Raw genomic sequence first — 23,308 nt, 5'->3', positions numbered from 1 at the left:
CGGTGCTGGCGTGGCCGGTGTTCGCTGGTGGGCACGGAGCAGATCTTTAACGAGGCGCTCGGCGGTGGGCAATGAGCAGATCTACAACGAGGCGAGGCGCTGGGCGGCTGGGGTGGTGGTGGGTAGGGAGGTCGTAGCGGAGCGGGTGCGTGGCGCCGACGCGGCGGCGGCTGAGGCCGTGCCTGTGGGTGACGAACTGAGGATTGACTGAGTCGCTATGGATGATGTCTGGGTTGTAACTTGTTTGCATCCATGGGCTGAGAACCAAACCAGCCCAATCTATTAGGTTCATAGTCCCAAACCAGCCTAATCCAATGTGCACGTGGAAACCATTGCTACCAATCCAAAGAAATCCAATATGCAATCCAAACTATTTAATCCATTCCAGCCCAATCCATTAGCAGAGTGACATAAGGTTGGCTTTCAGCAGCAGCTGGGCACTTTTTGTGACAGACAGTGAAACGTTTACTGGACTTTGAGAACGTTTTGGGTTGTGGCAGATCAACTCGTGGACGAGCTTTTTTGAGCCGATAGGGTTCCGGCACCATCGTTGCTTACACCTGGCTTCCTGGCGTCCGTTGCTTCAGCCTTTACCTGCCCCTGGCTCGTCGCCGCCGGGCCACACAAGGTGGCCGGCGCATTCCTCCTCGCCCGGCTGCTATCCCCTTGCTTTCCAGTCCACTTGCAACAGAGGACGAGATGCAATGTTCTTGTCAGAAGATTCGTCTTCAGCCGAACGCACGCAGTTGTACCAGGATTTCAAAATTTAAACTCGCCAATTTCTCGCGCAGCTTCGGTGCCTGTAGGACGACCCGACGTTCACCCGTTGCAATCGCTGGACACCGCCCGTCGCCTGACGAATGCTTCTGCCGTTACGTGTCTAGCTCGAGCTGCCACGTCTTCTCAACCGGTCGTGATCGGCGTGTTGCAGCGGGTTATACTTGCACCATTTTAACTTGACAGCTGAGAAAGCAACGGCGGATGGCTGATGAGTCAGAGACGAGAGAGGTCAAAAGGCAGCATCCATGACGGTGAAGAAAAGGCCGAGGAAGAAGAGGACGCCGCGGGGGAATCAACTCCCTCTGCAGGTGGCGGTGCCGCCACGCCGTATCTCTCCCCGTACCCATCCATCGCAAAGCCCCGGCCTTTTCATCGTGTCCCCTGCTTTTTTCCCCCGCCGGATTCCAGCCAATTCCTTCGTTCCGCAGGACAGCAACGACAGACAAACCGTTGGCGCCAGAGTTGGGGAGAGAGGGGAGGGTCGCGAGCGCGTATGGTGATGGGATGAGCTGGCGGCGTGGGGGCCTTGCCGTCAGGGGATGGAGAACGGAGACGGGTCGGTGGCGGGCGCGGGCGCCGCCGGCAGCGCCGGCAGCCTCGGCCTCCGCGTCGGGCAGGCAGTCTTCTCGTCGGCGTCCCTGCTGTTCATGTCTGTCGGCGTCGAGTTCTTCAGCTACACCGCCTTCTGGTGCGTGCTGCCCTCTCTTTAATTTCTGCTTGCTTTCTTCTCTGCTACTCCCACAGAATTCATGCACCCATGTTTTATGCTAAAATTCTTGTCTGAAACAACTGACAGCTTCCTGATCACGATCATGGGCCTGGTCATCCCCTGGAGCTGCACGCTGGCCATGATCGACGTGTACTCCGTCTTGGTGGGATGCCCTCTCCGCGTGCCGGGCGTCATGGTCATCGTCGTGGTGGGAGACTGGGTGCGTCCACGATGATCTCGTTACCCGTTCCATTTTCCTCCGTGCGAAAAGCTCACTGCGTGCGTATTGGCGAGCGTATCAGTAAGAACTGAGAACCAGCATTTCGGCTGCAAATCTCTGCAGGTCCTGTCGATCCTGTCGTTCGCAGCCGCCTGCTCGAGCGCCGCGGTGATCGACCTCCTCCTCCAGTTCCACGGATCCCAGTGCTCGCCGAGGTTCTGCGGGAGGTACCAGCTGTCCGCCATGATGGCGTTCTTGTCCTGGTTCCTCACGGCGGCTTCGGCGATCTTCAACTTCTGGTTCGTCGCCTCCCTGTGAAAACTCTGCTAAGAGCTCGAGGCTGCAACCAGTCTCTCTCTCTCTCTCTCTCTTTTTGAAATAGTACATGTAATTTGGAGAGCATATGCTACTTCAGTTTACCCTTAACGTCTGACCAATTAGCCAGCCTTCTGATGCACTGGTGAACTGGTGATAGACAAAAGAAATGCCAAGCACATTAAAAAATAAATGACAAAAGGCTGGCTAATTATTTTTTAATTCTTTTGTCATTATTAATTTTGGTGTTCATGAAATAGTTCACTCGAAAAAAAATGACAAAAGAACGAACCCTTTGTCATGGACACAAATAAATGAGTGGCTGCTATCAGGGCGGGCGGGCATCCATCCCTACTCGGCCTCCTCGACGGCATCAGGCATGGCGCGCAGGCTGAAGCTTGGGTGTCTCCTTTTGGTGTCCCCTTCCGTGTCTCTGCACACGTGTCAGTCATCTATCCGTCCCGCACGTACGAGACAACGCAGTGTCCAAACGGAGCCCCACTAGTCCAGCGACGGCCATCGAACGCACAGCCAGCGGCGGCCATCAAGCGGGCCAGCGGCGTGAGCGCGCACGGCCAGCAGAGCAAGCACTTGCAACGGCGACACGGATGAGCACGGTGCGAACCGGCGAGCGCGCGCAGCAGAGCGGCAGCACCTCCGGCGAACGCATTCGGCGACTCCGGCGAGCGGCCTGCACGAGAGCGCGCGGAGCAAGCGGCGGCGCGGACAAGCACGGTGGTGGCCGGCGAGCGCGTGGGCAGCAGAGTGAGCACACGCAGTAGTGGCGCGGGCGAGCATGGTGGCGGCCGGCGAGCGCGCGCAGCGGAGCCGCGGCACCTTCGGCGAACACACGCGGCGGCTCCGGCGAGGGGCGGGCACGCGACCGCGTGGAGCAAGCAGGTGGCGGTGGCGCGGAAGAGCGTACGCGGCGGCTCCGGTGGGCTGCACGCGAGCGCACGTGTCACCACCCTTGGCCGCCGGCGATCGCCGGGGCGTGAGCGCGCATGGATCACGGGCAGATTTGGGGGAACGGAACGAGGACCGGTTGTCCTCTCCGAGTTGTCTTTCTCATAAGCAAAATCTAGTTCTCCTTACACGCGATCGGCATCTATGCCTCACGCCAATGGCCTCGGGCCTACAATACAAAAATACGCCTCTCTGAGACGAAAGCGTACAACAAGGTAATATGTTCTCCTACAGCTCTTAGTCTGTCGTGGCGCCATCCATGACATTGCCCCCCCCCCTTCAGACGTTGCTTGTCCCCAAGCAACTGCATCTGGAAAACGTTGCTTGCCGACGTAGTAGTCCTCCCAAGTAGCTGAAGACTCGGGTAGATGAGTCCATTTGAGAAGAACCTGTGGAATAGCTTTGTTGCCCTTCTTCACCAAATGCCTTTGTAAGATCTTCTCAGGTGCCAGGGATACGGCACTCAAATAAGCAAGCTTAGTAATATTTGCAAAGACTGGAGTATGATCAGGGGTGAATGGTTTGAGCTGAGAAATGTGGAATACCAGATAAACCAAGCTGTTAGCTGGAAGATCCAGTCTATAAGCTACTGATCCAATGCGTTCCAGTATTGTGAAGGGGCCAAAATACTTGTAAGCAAGTTTAGGATACGGTCGATTCACCACCGATGCTTGAGCGTACGGTTGGAGCTTCAACAGCACGGGTTCCCCTACCTGGAGCACCCGCTCAGTTCTCTTGCGATCAGCTTGATGTTTCATGCGAGTATGGGCAATGGCTAGCTGCTCCTTCAAAAGAGCAGTATGGGTAGCCCTCTCTTCCAACATCTCACTAACAGTAGAGTTATTGGTTTCTGTCAACACTGGTGTAGCACCCATGTTGGGATCATGGCCATACAACGCTCTGAAAGGAGAGCAGCCCAGGGAAGAATGCCAAGATGTGTTATACCATAATTCAGCCAAGGATAACCAGGATTTCCATTTGTGAGGAATGTGGTGCACGGCACATCGTAGATACATCTCCAAACACTAATTAACTCTTTCGGTTTGCCCATCGGTCTGCGGGTGGTAAGCTGTACTATAAAGCAACTTAGTATCCAGCAAAGTGAATAACTCCTGCCATACTGAACTCAAGAAAATACGATCACGGTCAGAGACTATAGTCCTGGGCACTCCATGAAGTTTCACCACTGAGTCCAGCAAGCATTTGGCGACTTGAGCAGCAGTAAATGGATGTTTGAGTGCAATAAAGTGTGCATATTTTGTGAAACGATCCACTACTACCAAAATGACATTAGCTCCCCCTGATAGTGGTAAGCCCTCAATGAAATCCATAGAGATGTCCAGCCAAGCTCCCTGAGGAATTGGTAGTGGTTGGAGAAGTCCAGCTGGGTTGGTATGTTCATGTTTTGCTTGCTGACAAATGGTACATTGCTTAACAAATTGCTCAACATCTTGTTTCATGCCTCGCCACTAAAAAAGTTGCTTAACTCTGTAGTAAGTAGCTTGAATGCCCGAGTGACCCCCAATTGGGCTAGCATGTAATGCAGAAATAACTTTAGTTCTGATTGCTGAGTTGTCCCCAATCCAGATATGTCCTTGGTGTCTGATGACTCCATCTACTAAGGAATAGCCCTGAGAATCAGGTGAGGCCAGAGCTAACTGAGCCAAGAGGGTGTGGGCAGTTGGATCTGTAACATAGGAATTCAGAACTTCTTGTAACCATAGAGGTTTAACTGCAGACACTGCCTGAATGGCCATGAGGTGTCCTACTCGAGATAATGCATCAGCAGCTACATTCTCCTTGCCTTTCTTGTATACTATTTTGAACTGTAAGCCCATCAATCGTGTCATTGCTTTCCTTTGCAACTCAGATTGCAAGTTTTGTTCAGCAAGATAGGACAAACTTTTGTGGTTAGACTGAATGACAAATTCTTGTCTCTGTAGATAAGACCTCAACTTCTCCACAGCCATTATCAAGGCAAGGAATTCCTTTTCATAAATGGACAAATGTTGATGTTTGAGTCCCAAGGCCTTACTCAGATAAGCTATAGGGCGACCCCCTTGCATTAGGACAGCACCAATGCCCGTTGAGCAAGCATCTGTTTCTACCACAAATGGCTGGTTGAAATCAGGCAATTGGAGCACAGGTGTTTGTGCCATGGCTTGTTTCAAGGCATTGAAAGCTGATGTGGCTTCTGTAGTCCATATAAATTGTTTCTTGCGTAGCAACTGCGTCAATGGCTTGGCAATAATGCCATAGTTCTTCACAAAGCGTCTATAATAACTAGTGAGGCCCAGAAAACCCCTCAATTCAGTGACTATAGTAGGTATTGGCCAATCCTGCATGGCCTGAGTTTTGGAAGGATATGTTGCCACATCGTGCTTAGAGATAATATGGCCCAAATAATCAATCTGTGACTGAGCAAAAGAACATTTACTCCTTTTCAAATAGAACCGGTGGGCTTGGAGTTTCTCTAACACTGCTCTGAGATGAGTGACATGATCATCCAAAGTCTTGCTATAGATCAATATATCATCCAGAAAAACAAGCACAAACTTTCTGAGAAAAGGTTGCAACACCTCATTCATGACACATTGAAAAGTGGCTGGTGCATTGGTTAGCCCAAATGGTATCACCTTGAAATGATAGTGCCCATGATGGGTTTTGAAAGCAGTTTTGTATTCATCCTCAGCACACATACGAATTTGATGATAACCAGCTGTCATGTCCAGCTTAGTAAAGTATCTAGTGCCCACTAATTCATCCAAAATCTCCTCAATAATAGGTATGGGAAATCTATTCTTCACGGTGAGAGCATTTAGCTTCCTGTAGTCTACACAAAAACGCCAACTACCATCTTTCTTTTGGACAAGCAAAACAGGTGATGCAAAAGGAGAAGTACTATGAGTAATCAAACCAGCTGACAACAGTTCTTTAACATGTCTCTCAATTTCATCCTTGTGCAAGGGTGAGTATCTATAGGGTTTGGAATTGACTGGGAGAGCATTGGGCACTAAAGGGATTGTGTGATCATAAATCCTAACAGGTGGCAAGTTAACAGGTTTTTAAAAAACTGCATCAAATTCATTTCATGTAACAAAGATTGGACAGGTGCAGGTATGGGTGGAGTAGAATTAGTGTCCATAATGTCCACAATAGCAAAGACACTAACCACATTACCAGCACACAGCTTCATTAGTTTGGAAGCTGAAAGTTTCTGTAATCCAAGAGATGGTGGAGGAATACCTTGCAACTTGAAGGATTTGCCCAATTCAGTGAATTCCATGGTTCTGTTTTGCCAATCACACTTCATAGGACTGTGGGCTTGCAACCAATCAAAGCCTAGAATAGCATCATAAGCCCCCAATTGAAGTACTTTCATGTCAGACTTAAGTGTGTGACCTTGGCACCACCAAATAAAATCAGGTACCCATTGGTCAGTAACCATAGTATGACCATTTGCTGTCTGAACTTGTAGGGGATTTGTTGGTATTGGAACAATGTTGACTTGAGTGAGGAAATCAGAATTCACAAAGCTGTGAGAACTCCCACTGTCCACCAGAATTAACATAGTCTTGTTCCTCACTTTGGCTTGCAGTCTAATGGCATCATTTGGCTCAGTACCAGCAATGGCATGAAGGGACAATTGGCCAAATTGTTCAGGTAGGGAATCCTCCTCTAGCAACTGCTGAATCACCTCTTCAGTCATAGGTATATCCAAGTCATTAACTGCCAAAGCATTGACTTGTGCCTGGGGCCTTTTGGTGCAAATAGCTACATGTGTAGGATCAAATTTCTTCCCACAATAGAAACACAGATCATTGGCCTTGCGATATTCCCACACTTTCCTTTCTTTCCACAGATTGGGCTTCTGAAAAGCAGGTTTGGACTCTGTCTTTGAGGGACCAGCATTGTATTTGTTAGAAACAAAAGATTTGTTAGGACGGCCTTTGTTTCTGTCCAGAACTTGTTGCTGTAATCTAGCCAGTTGTGTTGCCTTTATCATTGTTGCAGGCATCTGAAACTGCACCACATCCCTAATCTCAGTTTTCAAGCCTCTGATGAACTGTGAAATAAAAAACACCTCATCCAACCCGGGATTATGCATGGACACATGAAACTGTAAGTCAGTGAAGCCCAAAATGTACTCATCAAGTGTTGAAGTTTGTGTGAAATCCAACAGTTCATTCATAGCAGAACTATAGTCATGCGAACCAAACTGCTCCACAACTGCAGAAATAAACGGTTCCCAATCTCCCAATCCATACCTGAGCTTGTAGATCTGCAACCACTTAGCAGCAGGGCCATCAATATTCATTGCAGCTGTTGTTGTCCACAAACTCTGAGGCAACTCATACAATTGAAAGAAATTCAGGCACTTATCCTTCCAAATCAACGGGTTATCACCTTCAAATTTAGGGAAAGCCAACTTCGGAATAGCATGACGATGGTGGCGTGAATTCTCCCCAAATCCCTGAAACCCTCCACGGTGGTCATGGTTAACAGTGTCACCTGCGGGGCGGCGATTGAACGGAGGTGCAGTGTAATCTGGATCAGGGCGAAATGGAGAACGCTGGGCATCCCGCTGGTGTGAAGTCAACTGTGCGACTGCCTGGCCCGTAGCCTCAATCTGCTTGGTGAGGGCGGCCTGATCCTTCAACACTTGCTCAATCACCTGCACACTGATGTCAATCTGACCCGCTGCAAGGCGCTGGTTGTGCTCCAAACTGCCCATCCGCGCGAATAGCAGATCAATGCTCTCTGACATACGATCCCATCGATCATCGTCCCTTGCAGCTGCTTCACTCATCACGTCCAGCACAAATTGTGTCTGAGCGGATGGTTTTGGTGGCGCCGTGGCTGAATCCCTCCGGAAACTGATCTAGCGTGATTGGGAATTAAGGGAGGACAACATCTCGCAATGTGCAAGGCGAAATCAACTCGACAACCCGAATCGTTTGCCGGATCAAGGTCGACGGAGTACAGGGATTGCAGCTCCACCTGTGGAATAGGATTCCGCTGAAGAACAGGAAGAGAAATCCTCCAAATCGGATGATCCCCTATGACCTAAGCGGCGCGAGTGAAACAGGAGTGGTCGACGGCGCCGGAGCGGCTAACCGGCGATTTGCGGTGGCCGTCGACGATTGGAACTCGGCGACGGGGCGTGGATGCCGAAATCCTGAGCAAGATCGGCGGAGCAGAGTCAGACGCCAGAGAAGCGTACCTGACTACGGGATCGATTCGCGGCGCAGCAACTGCCGGTAGCGTGCCGAGGAGACTGAATCTGATACCACTGTCACCACCCTTGGCCGCAGGCGATCGCCGGGACGTGAGCGCGCATGGATCACGGGCAGATTTGGGGGAACGGAACGAGGACCGGTTGTCCTCTCCGAGTTGTCTTTCTCACAAGCAAAATCTGAGTTCTCCTTACACGCGATCGGCCTATATGCCTCACGCCAATGGCCTCGGGCCCACAATACAAAAATACGCCTCTCTGAGACGAAAGCGTACAACAAGGTAATATGTTCTCCTACAGCTCTTAGTCTGTCGTGGCGCCGTCCATGACAGCACGTTATGGCCGAGCATCGACGGTGGGCTGCACGCGAGCGCACGTTATGGCCGAGCATCGACGATGAGCTCTTGCTGTCCTTTATTTAATTCAAAACTAACGAGTCCTGGGAGACAGAGGTGACAGACGGTTCTCGGATCTGTATTCTATGGGCCGCGGCGCGGACGAAGAGATAATTGTTGGCCCATCTTTAGAAGGAAACGAATAGATGATTGACACGTGTGCGGAGACATGGAAGAGGACACCAAAAGGAGACACCCAAGCTTCAGCCCACTTTTTTAGGAACTTCCAATGTTAAGAAAGTCACTTTCAGAAAAAAAATACAGGCGAAGGAAGACGCTTTTTGAAACCTTTCTTTTCCGGCTCATTGCAGTCCCCTTCTACCATCCAAATTGTTCCCCACTTTTGTGCCAATGCAAATCTCCTTTCAATGATGTCCGATCAATATAGTTTGACCATTAAAAGTTGTAGACTAATTTTTAAAATATATACAAAGAAAAAATCAAGAAAAACATAAACCAATCAGACAGAGTAATAAAAATCAGAAGAATCATGAGCACTCTTTGACAAATTGAACTTCCAGGTGAGAAACATGAATTTGAAAATTCCATATGCATATTATACTGCTAATAAAAGGTTCTAACACAAGCATATGGAAACCACTTGTTTTGTTTATAGACAGTGGCGGAGGACGCCAAAAAATTTAGGTGTGGCGAGGGGATGCGGCGCGCAGGCGGGGGACGCTCCTGGCGGACCTGGCGGCTACCGAGGCCGGCGACGGCGAGGGCATGCGGCGCGCCGAGATATGGCAAGCGCCATACCTCGCCACACTAGGCCCTCCACCACTGTTTATAGACATGATCATGCAACCACAATAACTTAAATTCTGCAGGAGCAAGGGCTTGGCTTCATTTTGACTGTTTATTGCAATTTACTTCGCATCTCATTGGCATACCAGTATATCCCTGGATTTTCTCACATCTATAAGGACGAACAGACACTAAGCTTATTTCTCTCTTTCTTTTTAGGACGAAATGAATTATTGTTTTCTCATTGTGATACAATAGAACAGTTACATTCTTTAATTCATCTACTAGTGTGCTTATACAAATAGTCCAGTAGTGCAAAAGTGATAAAATGCCACATTGGCTTGAACCTTGAGATCTACTCGTTGGGATCAAGGAACCCGACAAGGCACTTCTCCAAAAGGAACTCTGCATTTACCCAAGCATGGTATTTATCTATAGCAAAGTCAAGGAGTCATCAAGAATTATAAACCACTGCACAATCAACAATCACAATAATGAGACAACTAACGATCAGAATCATCAGCAGGTCAATCACCATGAGATTGACGAGATAAGGCTGCAAAAGCGTCATAGTGATCATGTGACACCACATAATGTGTCATTTCTATTCCATGCCTTTTGGTAACACACCAATTTGCATGAGAAGAATTGTGTTGCAGTGTGAGTCCACAACAAGCAACAAGATATTTTCAGCAACAATGCAAAAAAACAATAATAGAAGGATACTGAACAAAGCAGTGCAGTCCTTTCCAGCAGCTTTCATAAGCATATCAACTCCTGCAAACAAATGCAAAATATAATGCAAGATATTTATCATGATACGACACTTTAAAGTGGAAGCAGCAGTTCTGAAACTCAACAGAATAACAATGCATGAACTAAGATTACCTCCAGGATGAAATTTCATGTATGGAGCGATATTATAAACACGGCCTTTGAGAACTGTCCAAATGCAATCTCCAGTTTTATGCTGCTTAACTTCTTCCAAAGAAATTAACCTTCGATTTGACTGCCCCTTGAGCCCTATAAAAGAAAGAAAAGCATATTTTTGTTACATCAATTATCCGTACGATCAATTGAGGGGCAAAAATGCACATTAAGCAGGTAAGGAAAGATGAGAAAACATGAACTCAAAATTCAGTGTAAGCACACAGTTCTAGTCAATCTCAGACTGAAATACAGAAGTTTACAAGATTTCAAAACGTGTCAAGCTAATCTTTAAAAGGTTTTGCATCATGGAGTAAGCATTGTCCCGCTGCCTATCATGAAGGCACTTCTGATCTTTACATAAGTACTCAACAGCCAACTTGTATCAGAAAAATCATCAAGACATGTAAGTCTTATTATGACCACGTAAAATTAAAGAAGGAAACAAATCCTATTAATTTGTAGCTAAAGGCATTATCATTAAGAAACATATCATCGTGCCCTCAAGCAAAACAACCTCATCCCTTATGAACCTGGTTGACTTATCGTGCTACAAAACTGAAACATTAATGGAAGCATAAATATGGTGATATGGAGCTAGTATTCAGAAGAGCCATCAGCCACCCAAATTATAAATAGTTTTAGGACTGATGCAAAGTGTTACAAGGCATAAAAGCTACAGTAAACAAAGTGTTAAATTAAAAAAAGCTAATTTCTTCGAAGGAAAATGGCTAATATAAATATTAAAAAGTTAAAGGTTCTCAACTTTAATTTGAACTATTCAGCAAGGTAAGCATTGAGTTTCTAAAGCTGGCAATATTTTTTTATTACTGATGGAACCCTCTGAGGACCTAATAAGTCAGCGCAAAATACAGAACCTTTATCTCAGACAAAAATACACACCAGAAAAACATGGCACGGTAACTTAAATTGCTACAGAATGCAGAAGTTTTCAACTAGTATAGTTATGACCGCTTCACTGTCATAACTAGGTCCTTTGAGAGGGATCAATTATGCAGCAGGATCAAGCCACTGTATAGTAACCAGATAAATCCAAGTACCAAAGATCATCACACAGCACCCACTAAAGTCTGTAACAACTTACCAGCTAGATCAGGATGTGTTCGTGTCAGCTTTAGCCAATCCATTTGGCTATAGCCCTTCTCGAAAGGAACCTTTTTCCGTACTGCAGGTTTCTTCGATGAAGGTTTTGCCTGTGACGACACATTTGATTCTGCTCCACCACTTGTTTGTGTAATTGGTTCTTTCATGTTGCTGTCTTGTATTGATACACTAGCACTGTTACCAGACCTATCTTTATCTGAGTCATTGGCTTTCAAGCCATCTTTCTTTGCAGTTTTTGCACTATCACCATGAACATCCTCGAGCAACATACTTGCCACAGGAATGGCTTTAGGAGATCCTAACTGTCCGTCATTTTCTTCAGAACTAACCTGAAAAGATGTAACACAAAACTTTTGACGCCATATCAGAAAGTAAACCAGAAGCAAGAAAATTTACCATTGATGCTCTTAGCAACTTAACGGGTCAAGGGACAAAGTCATATTCAATACAAGAGGTTTAGACCAGTAAGATAACAAATTGACAAGTCATCATGCAATTAAGTGTAATCAGCGAAAGTGAAGACAATAAATAGTGCATAATATGCTTCTTCTATACTTCAGCGATATCCAACTACTAACTAAAAAAGGGTAATGGAGTGAGTGCCCATGAAGATACACTAGCTAAGTAGCTAATTAACCAATCCAACAACATCAGCAACTGAGACAAGAACAATTAAGAGCAACTGTTTTGATGTATGCATCATGACTTCATGATAATAGCATCAAGGCATGCATTTCCATATATACAGCAAAGAGAAGAAAAAAACAATCAGAGCCCCTCGCCCATCCTGTTTCTTATTTCCTCTGCTTGACTTATTCAGACAGTATTCAGAAATGTAACCTATGCACTTGTACTGGTTTCAGAAATGAACATATATTGGCGAAACCAAATCCTTGATTCCATGCTTATTGCGGATTATCACAACAAGCCACACGATTTAAGCCTTATGGTTATCAATTTTTGCGTGGAAACAAATACACGGACATATTATCTATGGTATGGTAACAACTAAGTGCTGTTTTCATGTTTACAAAACTCTTTATCAACCCCCACAAAAGTATGCAGTTCAGCTTTCAGCGGAAAACTTTTGGGAGCAGGAAAAAAGCTGATAAAGTAATGTAATGGTACAAAGCACTAGAACAACAAACAATAAAAGCATGACACAAACGATCACCACACTTACCCTGCAGAAGGTGAAGTCAGATGAATCGCCATCAGCCATCTCAGAGCCTTGCGAACAACACTCCAAATATACCCTGGTTCATGTTCATAAGGCAGGATGTGTAAAATACTAGATGATTTCAGAAACCCCATCGAAATTCAGGAGGGACTAGTAAAATGCCCGTGCGTTGCTACGGGAGCTAAAATTCAAGTGTAAAAAGATGCAAATCTGCCAACAAATAACATAATGGTCTGGGAAGAAAGAGAAACTGCTACAGAAAAAATGGTCATGCTGTGCAAGAGCATCTTGAGGAAATGGCTAAGGCAGCAAGAAGCCCCAGAAAATCAAGAAAAATGTTTTTTTTTTGTATCTCAGGCTTCTCTTATGATTGAAGAAAAACAGAACGGTGAAAGAACAATTAAAGATTGAAAGTGAGCTAAAATATGATGAAAGGAAAGGTCTAACACAACTTGTTGAACTTGTCAGCTCAACAGCAATGCCATCACTGGTACAGTGGTACCGATGGTAGGCTAAAGGAGAATGATCTGACCAGTAGAGGAGCCATTTGGGCATATCAATCCAAAATTGTTAAACATGCTGCTTCATTTAGAGCCAAAAATTCAAGTGCTGCAAGAGTAATTAGAGCAAAAAATTTGATTGCTGCAAGAGACCACTTAATTGACAGAATGTAGACCGCATAATTTATTGAGAGCCTTGACAGCTTTCTTGTCAGCAACTATTCTCAGAAAGGCTTGTACATCAATTAAGCAGCATGCTTGTCATGCTAGGTTGCTGTATGGATACAATAGTACTCTATTATGGACTTGCTTGGTTTGGTCACTTGCATTCACATAACTTGTTACAGTTTACATAAAGCACACATGGTACAATACTACAATTTGTTCCTTCACTCTGTCTATGATCTAGATGACAACTTGCAGTGCATTAATCCCTTTACGACTATAACTTTGTTAGCTTCAGGCATTAGTAATTGGACTACTCTTTACTAATTTTCCAATTGCATGGCGATGCACGGCGACGAGCCAAAATAAAAAGGCAAGTGCAAAGAACATGAATTGGATCAAGGACAGAAACACTTGTTTCTTTTTGAGGAAAACATAACTGGAGCTTTATAACCCATATTGAACATAAGAGGCATTGTCCCAGAATGGATTCAAAGCAGGAGCATGCTTCATGACTATATTGGACAGGTTAGAAGTTTTGCATTAAAGTATGCAACCGGATACTTCGAGTTAATACTATCAGTTTAAAGTATACAAAACCTTCTCAAGTGGCAGGCTACGATAGTCAAGCAAGAAAAAAATCTAGTACAGTTACTGCGTCAAATCAAAGGGTAATGTTCAGGTACAAATTTTCCTTCTTTAATTCATAAAGGTGGCTATGATACTATCAGTTCAGATACAGTTTGAGTTAAAGCTTTAAAATAAGTAAATAACAAACTGCAAGGCTAAGATAGTCCAGTTGTAATGTATGTGCTCTAGTAAACTTTTCTTCCAGATTTACTAATAACCCTGATGAATAATTACTATCCAATAGGCGGGCTCAGCAGAATACCTCTCCATGTAGTAAAACCAACACAGATATGAAATTACTTTGTCATATCTACACGTGGCATGTCACTGATCAAAAACCAACACAAGAATATTTACATGTGGCATGTCATATCTATGGATAAAAGAATGAAATGTAGACACGAAGTTGCCAACCTATCAACAGTCCAACACAGACCTGAAATTAATTTGTCGGAAACCTGCTTGGCATGCCATGCCATGCCATCCTGTAGTTTTCCAATAGTGCAGAGCAAGCAAGTCTCACATCAACAACCATCGGTGCCAATTTAGCCATTTATGGTACTTAACCTACATTATTTTTCAACCAAGGATGGAGCAAGATCTCTTCCGAAATAAGCATATAATATGATAATATAAGCACATTGCCAGTACTTGCTTTCCTGCTCCACTTAAAAATAGTGGTTACCACTAAGCACACAAATATTGCAACATAGAAATGTTGGGCTGAACACATCCTACTTGTTCGGTATGGCAGCAGCCATCAACTTTGTTTTATACACATTTCTGTGAATATAGGCATATACTTTCTTAGGGACCATCATATAACTGTTCAGTAGCATTATTTGAGCGCTCATCTTTTTGGAACATAAAGTATTTGACAATGTTTGCAAGTGATGGCTAGAGCCTCCAGTTGAGAGGCTGCTGACCTGGGCTCAACCTGTGCGCTCGCAGGTTGTGTGAGTAGCTTCCTAAAAGGGTTAGGTACTCGCCTCTAAGACAAACCAAGGGGACGTCACCTCCTGTGGTCGAGTTTTTTTGGACTTTGGTTCAATGAAGCTGTAGAGTTTTGCAACTTTTGTCTATGTAACGATTCAAAAGTTATATGTAAGCAGAACTCTTGTTGAAGTCAAGTCCTATTCTTGAATCACAATGATCTCTGTTGTACTATCAAATTTGGTATTCTGCTATTGTTAGCACTCTGTAAATGAACTAAGTTTCTTTTATTTTGTATTTGGGCTTTTCCAGTTGCAACACAACAATGTCCAGCAAAAACCCCAAATGAACGTGGAAAGCAACTGTGCCAATATAAAGGAAAACACAGCCATGTTTTCATAGTTATACTAACATCAACATATGCCATTTCTTATGACCTGACAAAATAAATTAAAAGTGTTAAGCTATACCATGCGGCATGAGGGAACCCTCGAATCCTTTTTGGACATGAAATTGATCGCACTGAAGAAGTACAGGCCAAGCAGGACCCAACCAGAAACATGGATTGTTAGACTGAATCTATCTTACTGTGCAGCCAACGATTGTTAGAGACGTGGATCAGCAAAGATATAAAACAGCCTAGCCTGCGTACCAGGTCACCCGATCGGAATTCCTGTGCAATCCAATCCTGAGTGAAGTGGTTTCTTCCCTCAGGTTCGGTTCTACTACCAGAAATCCAAACACAAGCCACGAAATTGTTGGGGAATCTTATGATAGTATGATACATACTGGCGAATCGAGCATACTAAACACTACCCAGCAGCTCGCACAGATCGAGCCGCCAAATCATGCGGAAGGGAGGGAAGGAGGAGAAGGGTTCGTACTCTGGATGCGGGCGGCAGGGGCACAGCAGGAGACGCACGCCGCCACTGCGTGGGAGAGCCGGGATGACGTCGCCCCTGGAGCCGCGGCGAAGGGCCACCACGCCCAGGCTGCTGGCCTGCCGCGATGGCTGAGGCACCAGAGATTTCGTTTCAGGGGAGGAGAACGGAGGGTGGGGGTGATGTGGACGACCGACCCACCAACTGCTGGCAGACGCACGACGGGTGGAGCGCCCTGGGCGGCGGCGAGGCGGTAGCCACGGATCCGGATCCACCTGCGGGGGGAGCTCCCTGGGCGGCGACGAAGCAGCGGCGAGGCGGTGGCGACGGGGAAGGAGGGGCGCGCGGCTCGGCGGCGCGGGGGCTGGAGGAGCGCGGGCCGGGGAGAGCGCGGGGCGAGAGCGGCGGTGCCGAGTGCGGGGCGGCGGCGGAGGGGCGCGGGTCGGCGGCCCCGAGTTGGCGGAGCGCCGGCCGGCAGAGAAAGGCGCGAGGGCCGGAGGAGCGCGGGCCCAGGGCGAGAGCGGCGGCGCCGAGCGCGGGGCGACGGAGGAGGGGCGCGGGGGCGGGGGTCGGCGGCGCGCGCGCGTGAGGAGTAACCGTCCCCCGGTGGGGGTGGGTGGGCGGAGAAATTTCGAAATTTGACATCCGTCTCACGCGTTTTGACATTAATATTTTGACATTAAATTTGTGATTCTTTCATAATTTAACACAATTTAACACTAAATACGCGAATTCTCTCAAAATAAAAAATTTCGGCTCACTTTCTCGATTTCTCAATTTTCTTTTTATTTTCCTTTTACTGAGCACCCAAACTTCCCGTTTTGCCCTTGAACCCAACTCAATACAATCGAAAGGATCGATCCAGACCTGCTCCTCTCCTCGCGTTCTTGTGTCCCTCTCGGTCTGCCCCTTCTTGCGCCGTGGAATAGGGGCGCCGCCCCCTTGCGCCGGTGGCTAAAGCTGCCTCCTGCCGGAGTTCTCGGGCGCCGGCGGCCGGCTGAACCTGTGATGCACATCCCCGCGCGGACCTGGATTCCTGCGACATGAACTGCAGCGGCAGGGTGTGCTCCTGCAGTGGGCGGGCGGCGAGGTCTCGGTGGCAAGTCCCTGCAGTGCGTATATATTTCATAATTGGCTTGTATATGTATGTTTTGACTTTTGAGTTCACCATGCCTCAAAGCAGAAGGTGGTGGACCATGGAATCGAATCATGCATGGTGCATGATTCGATTCCATGGTCCATGGATTGAGGTGGGTACAATTTGGATTTCAGCCCATTAGCAGGGTGACTGGTGGTAGTGTAGCACTAGGCCACTAGCTAGTGAGCAAGAAGGTACATGAGGTTTAGAAAGCATAACAATCCAAATCCATTTTCGAACTCTGAATGTTCAATGGCCGATTATCACCGTGTGACCCTACGGTTAACTAGCGTCTTTTATTGTTACCCTCCATTGTTAAGAATGTTATCAATATAGCATGCATCAACTGAGAGCACGCAACGAATCGTGGTATCTACTCGTGCGAATATTGTTGACCTCAACGCATCCAAATTCGTATTACCTACTTGAGTTATTTTGTTTTTTTTCGTGTAGGTGTTTGAGATATGTCCCACTGCAAACGTATAGGCGTGTTTTAGGGTGGATTATTAGAAGGGCGTGAATGTTTTTAGAGAAGTTGAGGGCCACGACGAGTAGCATTTGGGTTTTGGGGGAGGGGTAAATTTTTTGAATTCGTATATATGGGACAAGTTTGGCAAAGCATGGCCAACAAACGAGGCATTGTGGCCAAGAGCTTTTGTAACCTACAGCATAGGTGGGTTTTAAGAGGATCAAAATCCATTTTTGTTTGTTCGCCTGATATAATGAAGTGAGGAAGTCTTTATTTTTGGGTTTAATATAAGGTAATGACTTAATGGCAACCGGCCGTATTTTTGCTATTCGGAACGGCCGGCTCCACCTAGGAATCATCTGTACGGTTTCGGCCTCCCCACTCCCACTTTCGCATCCTATTACTTTGCGCTGCTCCATTTCCGTTCCCCATTTTTTTCCCCTTCCGCTCCTCTCTCTTCCTGATCCAGAGCAGTGCCGCAAGGAAGCGGCTTGGCTCCATGTCTCCACCCCGACGACGACCCACCGTGAGCGATTGAGGCGGATTGAGGCTTGCGGCAGCGGATCGAGACGACAGGAAGAGCTCCATATGGAGGATCTCGTCCCAGGTAGCATGCGAGCGATTGAAAGCGCGGTGCTCCCTGTTTTGGCGAGCGCGGTGGAGCCCCTGCGGCAGCGAATGCGGAGGAGCGTGTCCTCATCTTCGGATCTTCCTCAACAAGCCAAAACGGAGGCAAGGAGGGCTCGAGGTCGAGGGGGTCGGAGGCGGATTTTGCCGTCGGCGCTTCTCGTTCCAAGCACAACCTACGCCGCTGCCTCGTAGCCTTCGTCTCCTTCGTGTGCCGCTGCTCCTCTCGCTCCCGGGAGCCCAGATCTAGTGGCGAAGATAAGTTGTGTCACACCATTGCGTCGCTTCAGGTCGGCCACCCCAAACCCTAGCTCTGCTAGTTCACACACAAGGTATGGATGTGAGTTTCTAGATCGTCTTCTCCTTCCCCTTCGGGTTCCTAGGCACACGCATGCGTGCGGGGCATTGAATTCGCATCGGGTCATTGAATTTGCGTCCGTGGCTAGCTCTATTTTTTGACGCATCCTGTTCAATTATGCGTTTCTGGTGTAGATGCCTAGATTGTGTGTCTAATTCTCATGGTTAGGTGCTTGGTTGGTCCTATACACTAGTCACCTAGGTTTTGATTCCGTTCGATTTGTAGCTATTTGGGGGGGGGGGGGCTGGTAGCATTGTTTCTGTATTCTGCTCGTGTTGTTTCTCTAAATGTTGTATTAGTTTGAATTTTGATCTACTTGCTTAATGTTGATTTTCCATGCTATTAAGGCACTAATTTTGTGAACACATTGAAATTTGTTGATTGTTTTATTTAGATGATTCTGCCAAACATTGTGTCATGAGCAACATCTGCATATAAATTAGGTTATCTTTCCCATTTTCAGTCACAAGGATTATTTTGATCCTATTATCTCCTGATATCCTTAGTACTGGAGCCACGTGCCCCCTCCTCCGTCGCCCCTGATGAGTTGCCGATGGGTTGAGGCCACCAAAATATTTACATGCAGTATCCTTTTGTTCAACTTATTATGCAGAGACTGTTCATCGAATAGCCCATATTTATATGCATGGCAATAGGCATTCTTTAGCACTGATTAACTCACCTGGTTTATTAGAAACTTTAGACCAATGTGTCTTAGTTAATTTATCTGGGTGGTAATTTTCACTTTAGTTTTTTTAGAGATTTGATACAATGCATCTCGGACAGAAGTGGCAGCATGGATGTGCTCCATCATCCAATGTGGTATGTGCTGCAAACAATGATATTTCATTTTGTATGTTCAAAACAGGATGTTACTTTATTTTCACTAGCAATTATAATTATTCCTTATAGCATTTTTGTAGCTTTCGATAAGCAATAATTTACATTTCCTAATTTAGCAAATGAGATTCTAGTGTTTTGTGCTATTCTTAGTCAATAGCAGAACTTGATATAATAAAGTGTGATCTCCATCATTATATGATTCTTATCTACAACAAGTACACATATTTAACATTTTTGCTAGATCCTATATTTTTTATGATATAAGCATATCTGGTTCTTTACTTTGGCAATAATATAGGTAGAGAGTAGGCAATAATATTATTCTAGATAGGCAATTGTATGAGTTACAATTGGTATTTTTTCTGCAGAAGGTTACATTGGCTCCCCCACCATCACTAACTTTTTCATTTGCTAGCACCAATTACTATGCCAAGAGCACAGAAGCACAACAAGTCATGATGCGATATCATCCAATGTAGTATGTTTTTTCTCCACTTTTTTACTACAATACTATTATGTGGTTCTTAGTTAGGCAATAATTCTTTTTAGGTGAGCCAAATTCATGCATCTCATTAAGTCATTAGACAATCTCATTAAGTCAGCTAGATTGTTACCAACAGTAGCTAAATTATTTGCGAACAGAATCTACATCATTGAAAACTGTAGCTAGCTCTTGATTTGGAATGTGCTCAATATCATGTACTTCTCCCTTTCCAACTACTGTCTGAGTGCAATAGGGTGGATTTGCATCTAACTTATTTAGGAAATCATAATCAAGTTCTGGTGGCAGCTTGTTTAAATCCATTTTTTATGTTCTGTATTCGCTGCACAACCATGCAGCAAGTCACAAATCTAATTAGACAGCAGTAACATGAGAGAATTTTTTTCATGTATCAAAAGCAACTAAATGTGAATCATCAGGCAATAATGTACTATTCAACAGGCAGATCAGTTGTTTTTTCAAACATTTTACTGCATTTACTTTAGATTTTTACCCCCTTCCAATCCACCTTAGTGTTTTTGTATGTTTCAGCATTTGCTGGTTGTGAATTTGAGGCCCTGGAAAGGACATACTCTTTTGCTGCTAGCTTGAAGGTGAGTCAAGCAGACCTCCCAACCCTTTTTTCCAGTATATGATATGGTATACCTAGTGGCTCTTGCTAGTGGTGGGTAGCTTTTATCTGGGGAATAGCACTTTGCATATCAAATGGTAGCTTCTACAGAATTTTAGCTTTTGACAGTGTGTTAGTCCTTTTATAGCACAAGCAAAAGGCAGCTTACTGATGAAGAAAACATTTCAGATATTGTTTTTCTATTTTTTTACAGAATACTATATATTCATGTGTGGGTGGGTGGTGGTGCAAGACTAATATTAGCCTAATAAGTTTCTTCTTTTCGTTCGCGGGCTGTGGGGCGTGCTAGTGCTTTAACAGAGATGTTATAGTTGCTTTATTAATTGGTAGGATATTTTTTGTGTATGTAGAACCACATACTTGTTTTTTTAATAATTTTGTTTTTGCTGCTAGCGGGAAGGGCTGCCTCCTCCTGTTAAGAAATTGCAGAAAGGTTTGTCAAGCAAATCACATTCCTTTTTCATTTCAGTATAAAGAACAGTATACCTAGTTGCTAGATTTCTTGTAGCTTGACTAGGCATCATATAATTGTGTTTTAGTCCTGCATTGGGGTAGTTGATCTAGTTGATCAGTGTAGTCTACATCATATCATTGAGATCCTAACTGTAAGATCAGGAGGTGGTCCTGATAGTTGTATCAGGAGCATATCTTGTGGTCGAGGATGTTTCATTTTATGATACGAAGAAGCCACGTGATATGTTCATTTCTGCATTTCTGAATGGAAGATAGTTTTTATCTTTGCAGTCCTGAAACTGGTTGCATGTATATTCATTATTAGCATTTTAATAAATTTCAATAGGCATTTTAATACTATCCGACTAGCATTTAAAATATTCACATGAAGCAATTTAGAAATGTTTCGGCTTTCTATCGATTAGTACATAAGCATTGTATGCAACTTATGCTAAATCAACTAGCATTTTGGTAGAACTTATAAGCATTTATATAGAACTAACAATCTCTATTGCCAGGGTGCCTTGCTGATGTTTACTCCTAATACTAACTGCACTCGCTATTCTTTTCATGTTTCCAATTCTCTTTTTGGTGACATAAAACAGTGTTTAGGATCTGAAACCTGATAATTTTTATGCATGCAAGTTTTCCATAGTGAATCATCACTATAACATGCTCTTAGGCTGTAAGGCTTGTACTATTGTATTTTTCGTTATATCCCTTATTGAGTTTTCAACATTCTATCCATAGCAAAACACAGTTTTTTTCCCTCACAGCTTGGTGTTCGCGGTGGCTTGAGAGTTCGTAAGATCGTCATCGGCAAGAAATTTAGTTGCAGCTCAATCCCAATTTGATTCATGCACAGCTTGGTAGTAGTTGTAGTAGCTCCAATATTCTGTCTGATCAGCACTACACTGGAGGCAATCACAGCATGTATGCTGGTAGTTTTGCAATTTTAATAATGTCTAGAATTTAGATAGGCAAAAATGCCTTTGTATATATTCTGATTTGCTTACCGGTTTTCAAACCTTTGCTTATGAGATCCCAAAAATTACTTTTTTATTGTACTTGTTGAAGCATCCAGAAGCAAGGAAATTAGGAGGATTGGTGGTACAAGTGTAGTTCTTGGTGAGAATATTAGCTTTGAACGGTGGTGCTAGCTTTTTATTTCTAAACTGCAAGCTTTTTTACCAAAATCGGAAAGATGACCCTACGTGTTTTGACTTTTTCTAAAAATAGAAAGGCCGTACGGCCGGCCTAAATTACGGCCGGCTGTGCGTTAGCCGAGTCCTTAATATAATTGAATGGCGGAGATGTGAAAAAGCACGCCCACGCACAACCGAACACGGGCGGCCAAATCGGCCGCCAATGTCTTGGCAGGGCTAGAGCTAGCAGCAGCATCCAAACAAACCCTAAATGCATCAAATGGATTTAATATTTTTCATCGAGCAAACAAGTCGAACTTTCGTAGTTACAATAGACGGGAGCATAAGTCATATCTAGCTCATAGTGAAATGTAGAGAATTCCAAACAAAAGCTAATAAAACTTAGATCACAAGCCTTACTACTAGCCCATGGGCCATGGCCATTGTTACTCGATGGCGGCCGTAGACAAGCCAATGAGACTAGAAAACCTCCCCATGTCCGCCACCTCCGTGCACGCGCCCGTCTTCGGATCGTACACCCGCAGCGAGCCCGTCCCTTCCACCCACAGCGCCACCCTCCCGTCGTCCAGCACCGCCAACGGCTGCGCCAGCCACTCCCGTCCGCCGGCAACCAGCCGGCCCCGCCGCCCGGGCTCGTCCGGCGGCGCTCCGCCCCAGCCGCGCAGCACCGACGCGAGGCGCACGGAGTGCGTCCTGCTCCACGCCCCCTGCTCTAGGTCCGTCAGCTGCCACACGTCGACGCAGCCGCCGCGGTAGTCGTGGTGCGCCGCGGCCAGGAAGCCGTCGAGCTCCGCCAGGCTCAGGTGCGCGCGGAAGGCGTCGCCGGCGCGGCCGGAGGAGGAGAGCGGGCCGCGGAGGAGGCACGGCCGCCACGCCTCCGCGCCGAGGTCGAACGAGGCCACGGCGTCGCACTCGGTGGCCCCGTGGTGGGGCGGCGGCGGCAGCAGCAGGAAGTGCGCGACGCCCCGCGAGACCGCCTTGCTCCGGTAGGCCGCTGCCGCGACGGGCGCCGGGGGGCCCTGCGCCGGCCGCCAGCGCTGCGGTTCCCGGTCGCCGATGGTGAGGATCTCGCACGACTGGGACTGGGACTGGCCGGGCGCTGCGGCGGCGGCGGCGGAGATGCGGAGCACCTTGTACTCCCCCGTCGCCGGGACGTGCCCGAACACGTGCAACGGCGGGCGGGCCCGCCGCCCGTTGTGCGCTGGCGCGGTGTCCCCTGGTGCGGCGGCGCCGACGACGTTGGTCGCGGCGCCGGTGGCCGGGTCGATCACGCGGACGGTGGCCTTGGCGCTGACGAGGCAGACCAGGCCGCCGGCCGCGCCCAAGTGGCCGCCACTGCTCAGCCCGCCCAGCCGCGCGACGACGACGCCGGAGGACACGTCCACGAGCCTGACGTCGGCGTGGGAGAGGTC

The 23,308-nt window shown here is 46.5% G+C and overlaps 2 protein-coding genes and 1 long non-coding RNA gene across 15 annotated transcripts; 2 read left to right on the top strand and 1 right to left on the bottom strand.

Moving 5' to 3' along the window:
* Window positions 1-1,038: 1,038 nt before the first annotated feature.
* On the top strand, window positions 1,039-15,125 carry LOC120689970 (CASP-like protein 5C1). Of its 3 annotated transcripts, none has more exons than XM_039972472.1 (4): window positions 1,039-1,468; window positions 1,577-1,709; window positions 1,833-2,008; window positions 14,847-15,125. In XM_039972472.1, exons 1-4 carry the CDS (start codon window positions 1,320-1,322, stop codon window positions 14,857-14,859), a joined length of 471 nt encoding a protein of 156 aa, XP_039828406.1. In that variant the 5' UTR covers window positions 1,039-1,319; the 3' UTR covers window positions 14,860-15,125. The 3 variants fall into 3 exon arrangements, with proteins under 3 accessions (XP_039828406.1, XP_039828407.1, XP_039828405.1); XM_039972473.1 differs by having other exon boundaries at window positions 9,238-15,118; XM_039972471.1 differs by lacking the exon at window positions 14,847-15,125 and having other exon boundaries at window positions 1,041-1,468; window positions 1,833-2,246.
* Window positions 9,464-16,312, bottom strand: LOC120689969 (cytochrome b5 domain-containing protein RLF-like). 3 transcript variants are annotated; one of them, XM_039972468.1, is made up of 6 exons: window positions 15,713-16,312; window positions 12,604-12,676; window positions 11,401-11,749; window positions 10,257-10,391; window positions 10,095-10,145; window positions 9,464-9,800 (listed from the first exon to the last, which is right to left on the bottom strand). In XM_039972468.1, exons 2-6 carry the CDS (start codon window positions 12,640-12,642, stop codon window positions 9,724-9,726), a joined length of 651 nt encoding a protein of 216 aa, XP_039828402.1. In that variant the 5' UTR covers window positions 12,643-12,676; window positions 15,713-16,312; the 3' UTR covers window positions 9,464-9,723. The 3 variants fall into 3 exon arrangements, with proteins under 3 accessions (XP_039828402.1, XP_039828404.1, XP_039828401.1); XM_039972470.1 differs by having other exon boundaries at window positions 9,544-10,145; window positions 15,713-15,811; XM_039972467.1 differs by lacking the exon at window positions 15,713-16,312 and adding an exon at window positions 14,332-14,384 and having other exon boundaries at window positions 9,544-10,145.
* A 638-nt stretch (window positions 16,313-16,950) lies between these two features.
* LOC120689971 lies at window positions 16,951-21,846 on the top strand. Of its 9 annotated transcripts, none has more exons than XR_005681527.1 (5): window positions 16,951-19,123; window positions 19,513-19,619; window positions 20,160-20,239; window positions 20,671-20,710; window positions 21,507-21,846. It is a non-coding gene; the product is annotated as an uncharacterized LOC120689971 (long non-coding RNA). The 9 variants fall into 9 exon arrangements; XR_005681528.1 differs by having other exon boundaries at window positions 16,952-19,123; window positions 19,560-19,622; XR_005681525.1 differs by having other exon boundaries at window positions 16,952-19,123; window positions 19,513-19,622.
* Window positions 21,847-23,308: the final 1,462 nt, after the last annotated feature.

Source organism: Panicum virgatum, chromosome 9N (genome assembly GCF_016808335.1).
Source record: "Panicum virgatum strain AP13 chromosome 9N, P.virgatum_v5, whole genome shotgun sequence".
Taxonomy (NCBI): domain Eukaryota; kingdom Viridiplantae; phylum Streptophyta; class Magnoliopsida; order Poales; family Poaceae; genus Panicum; species Panicum virgatum.
This window is presented reverse-complemented; position numbering and strand designations above follow the sequence as displayed.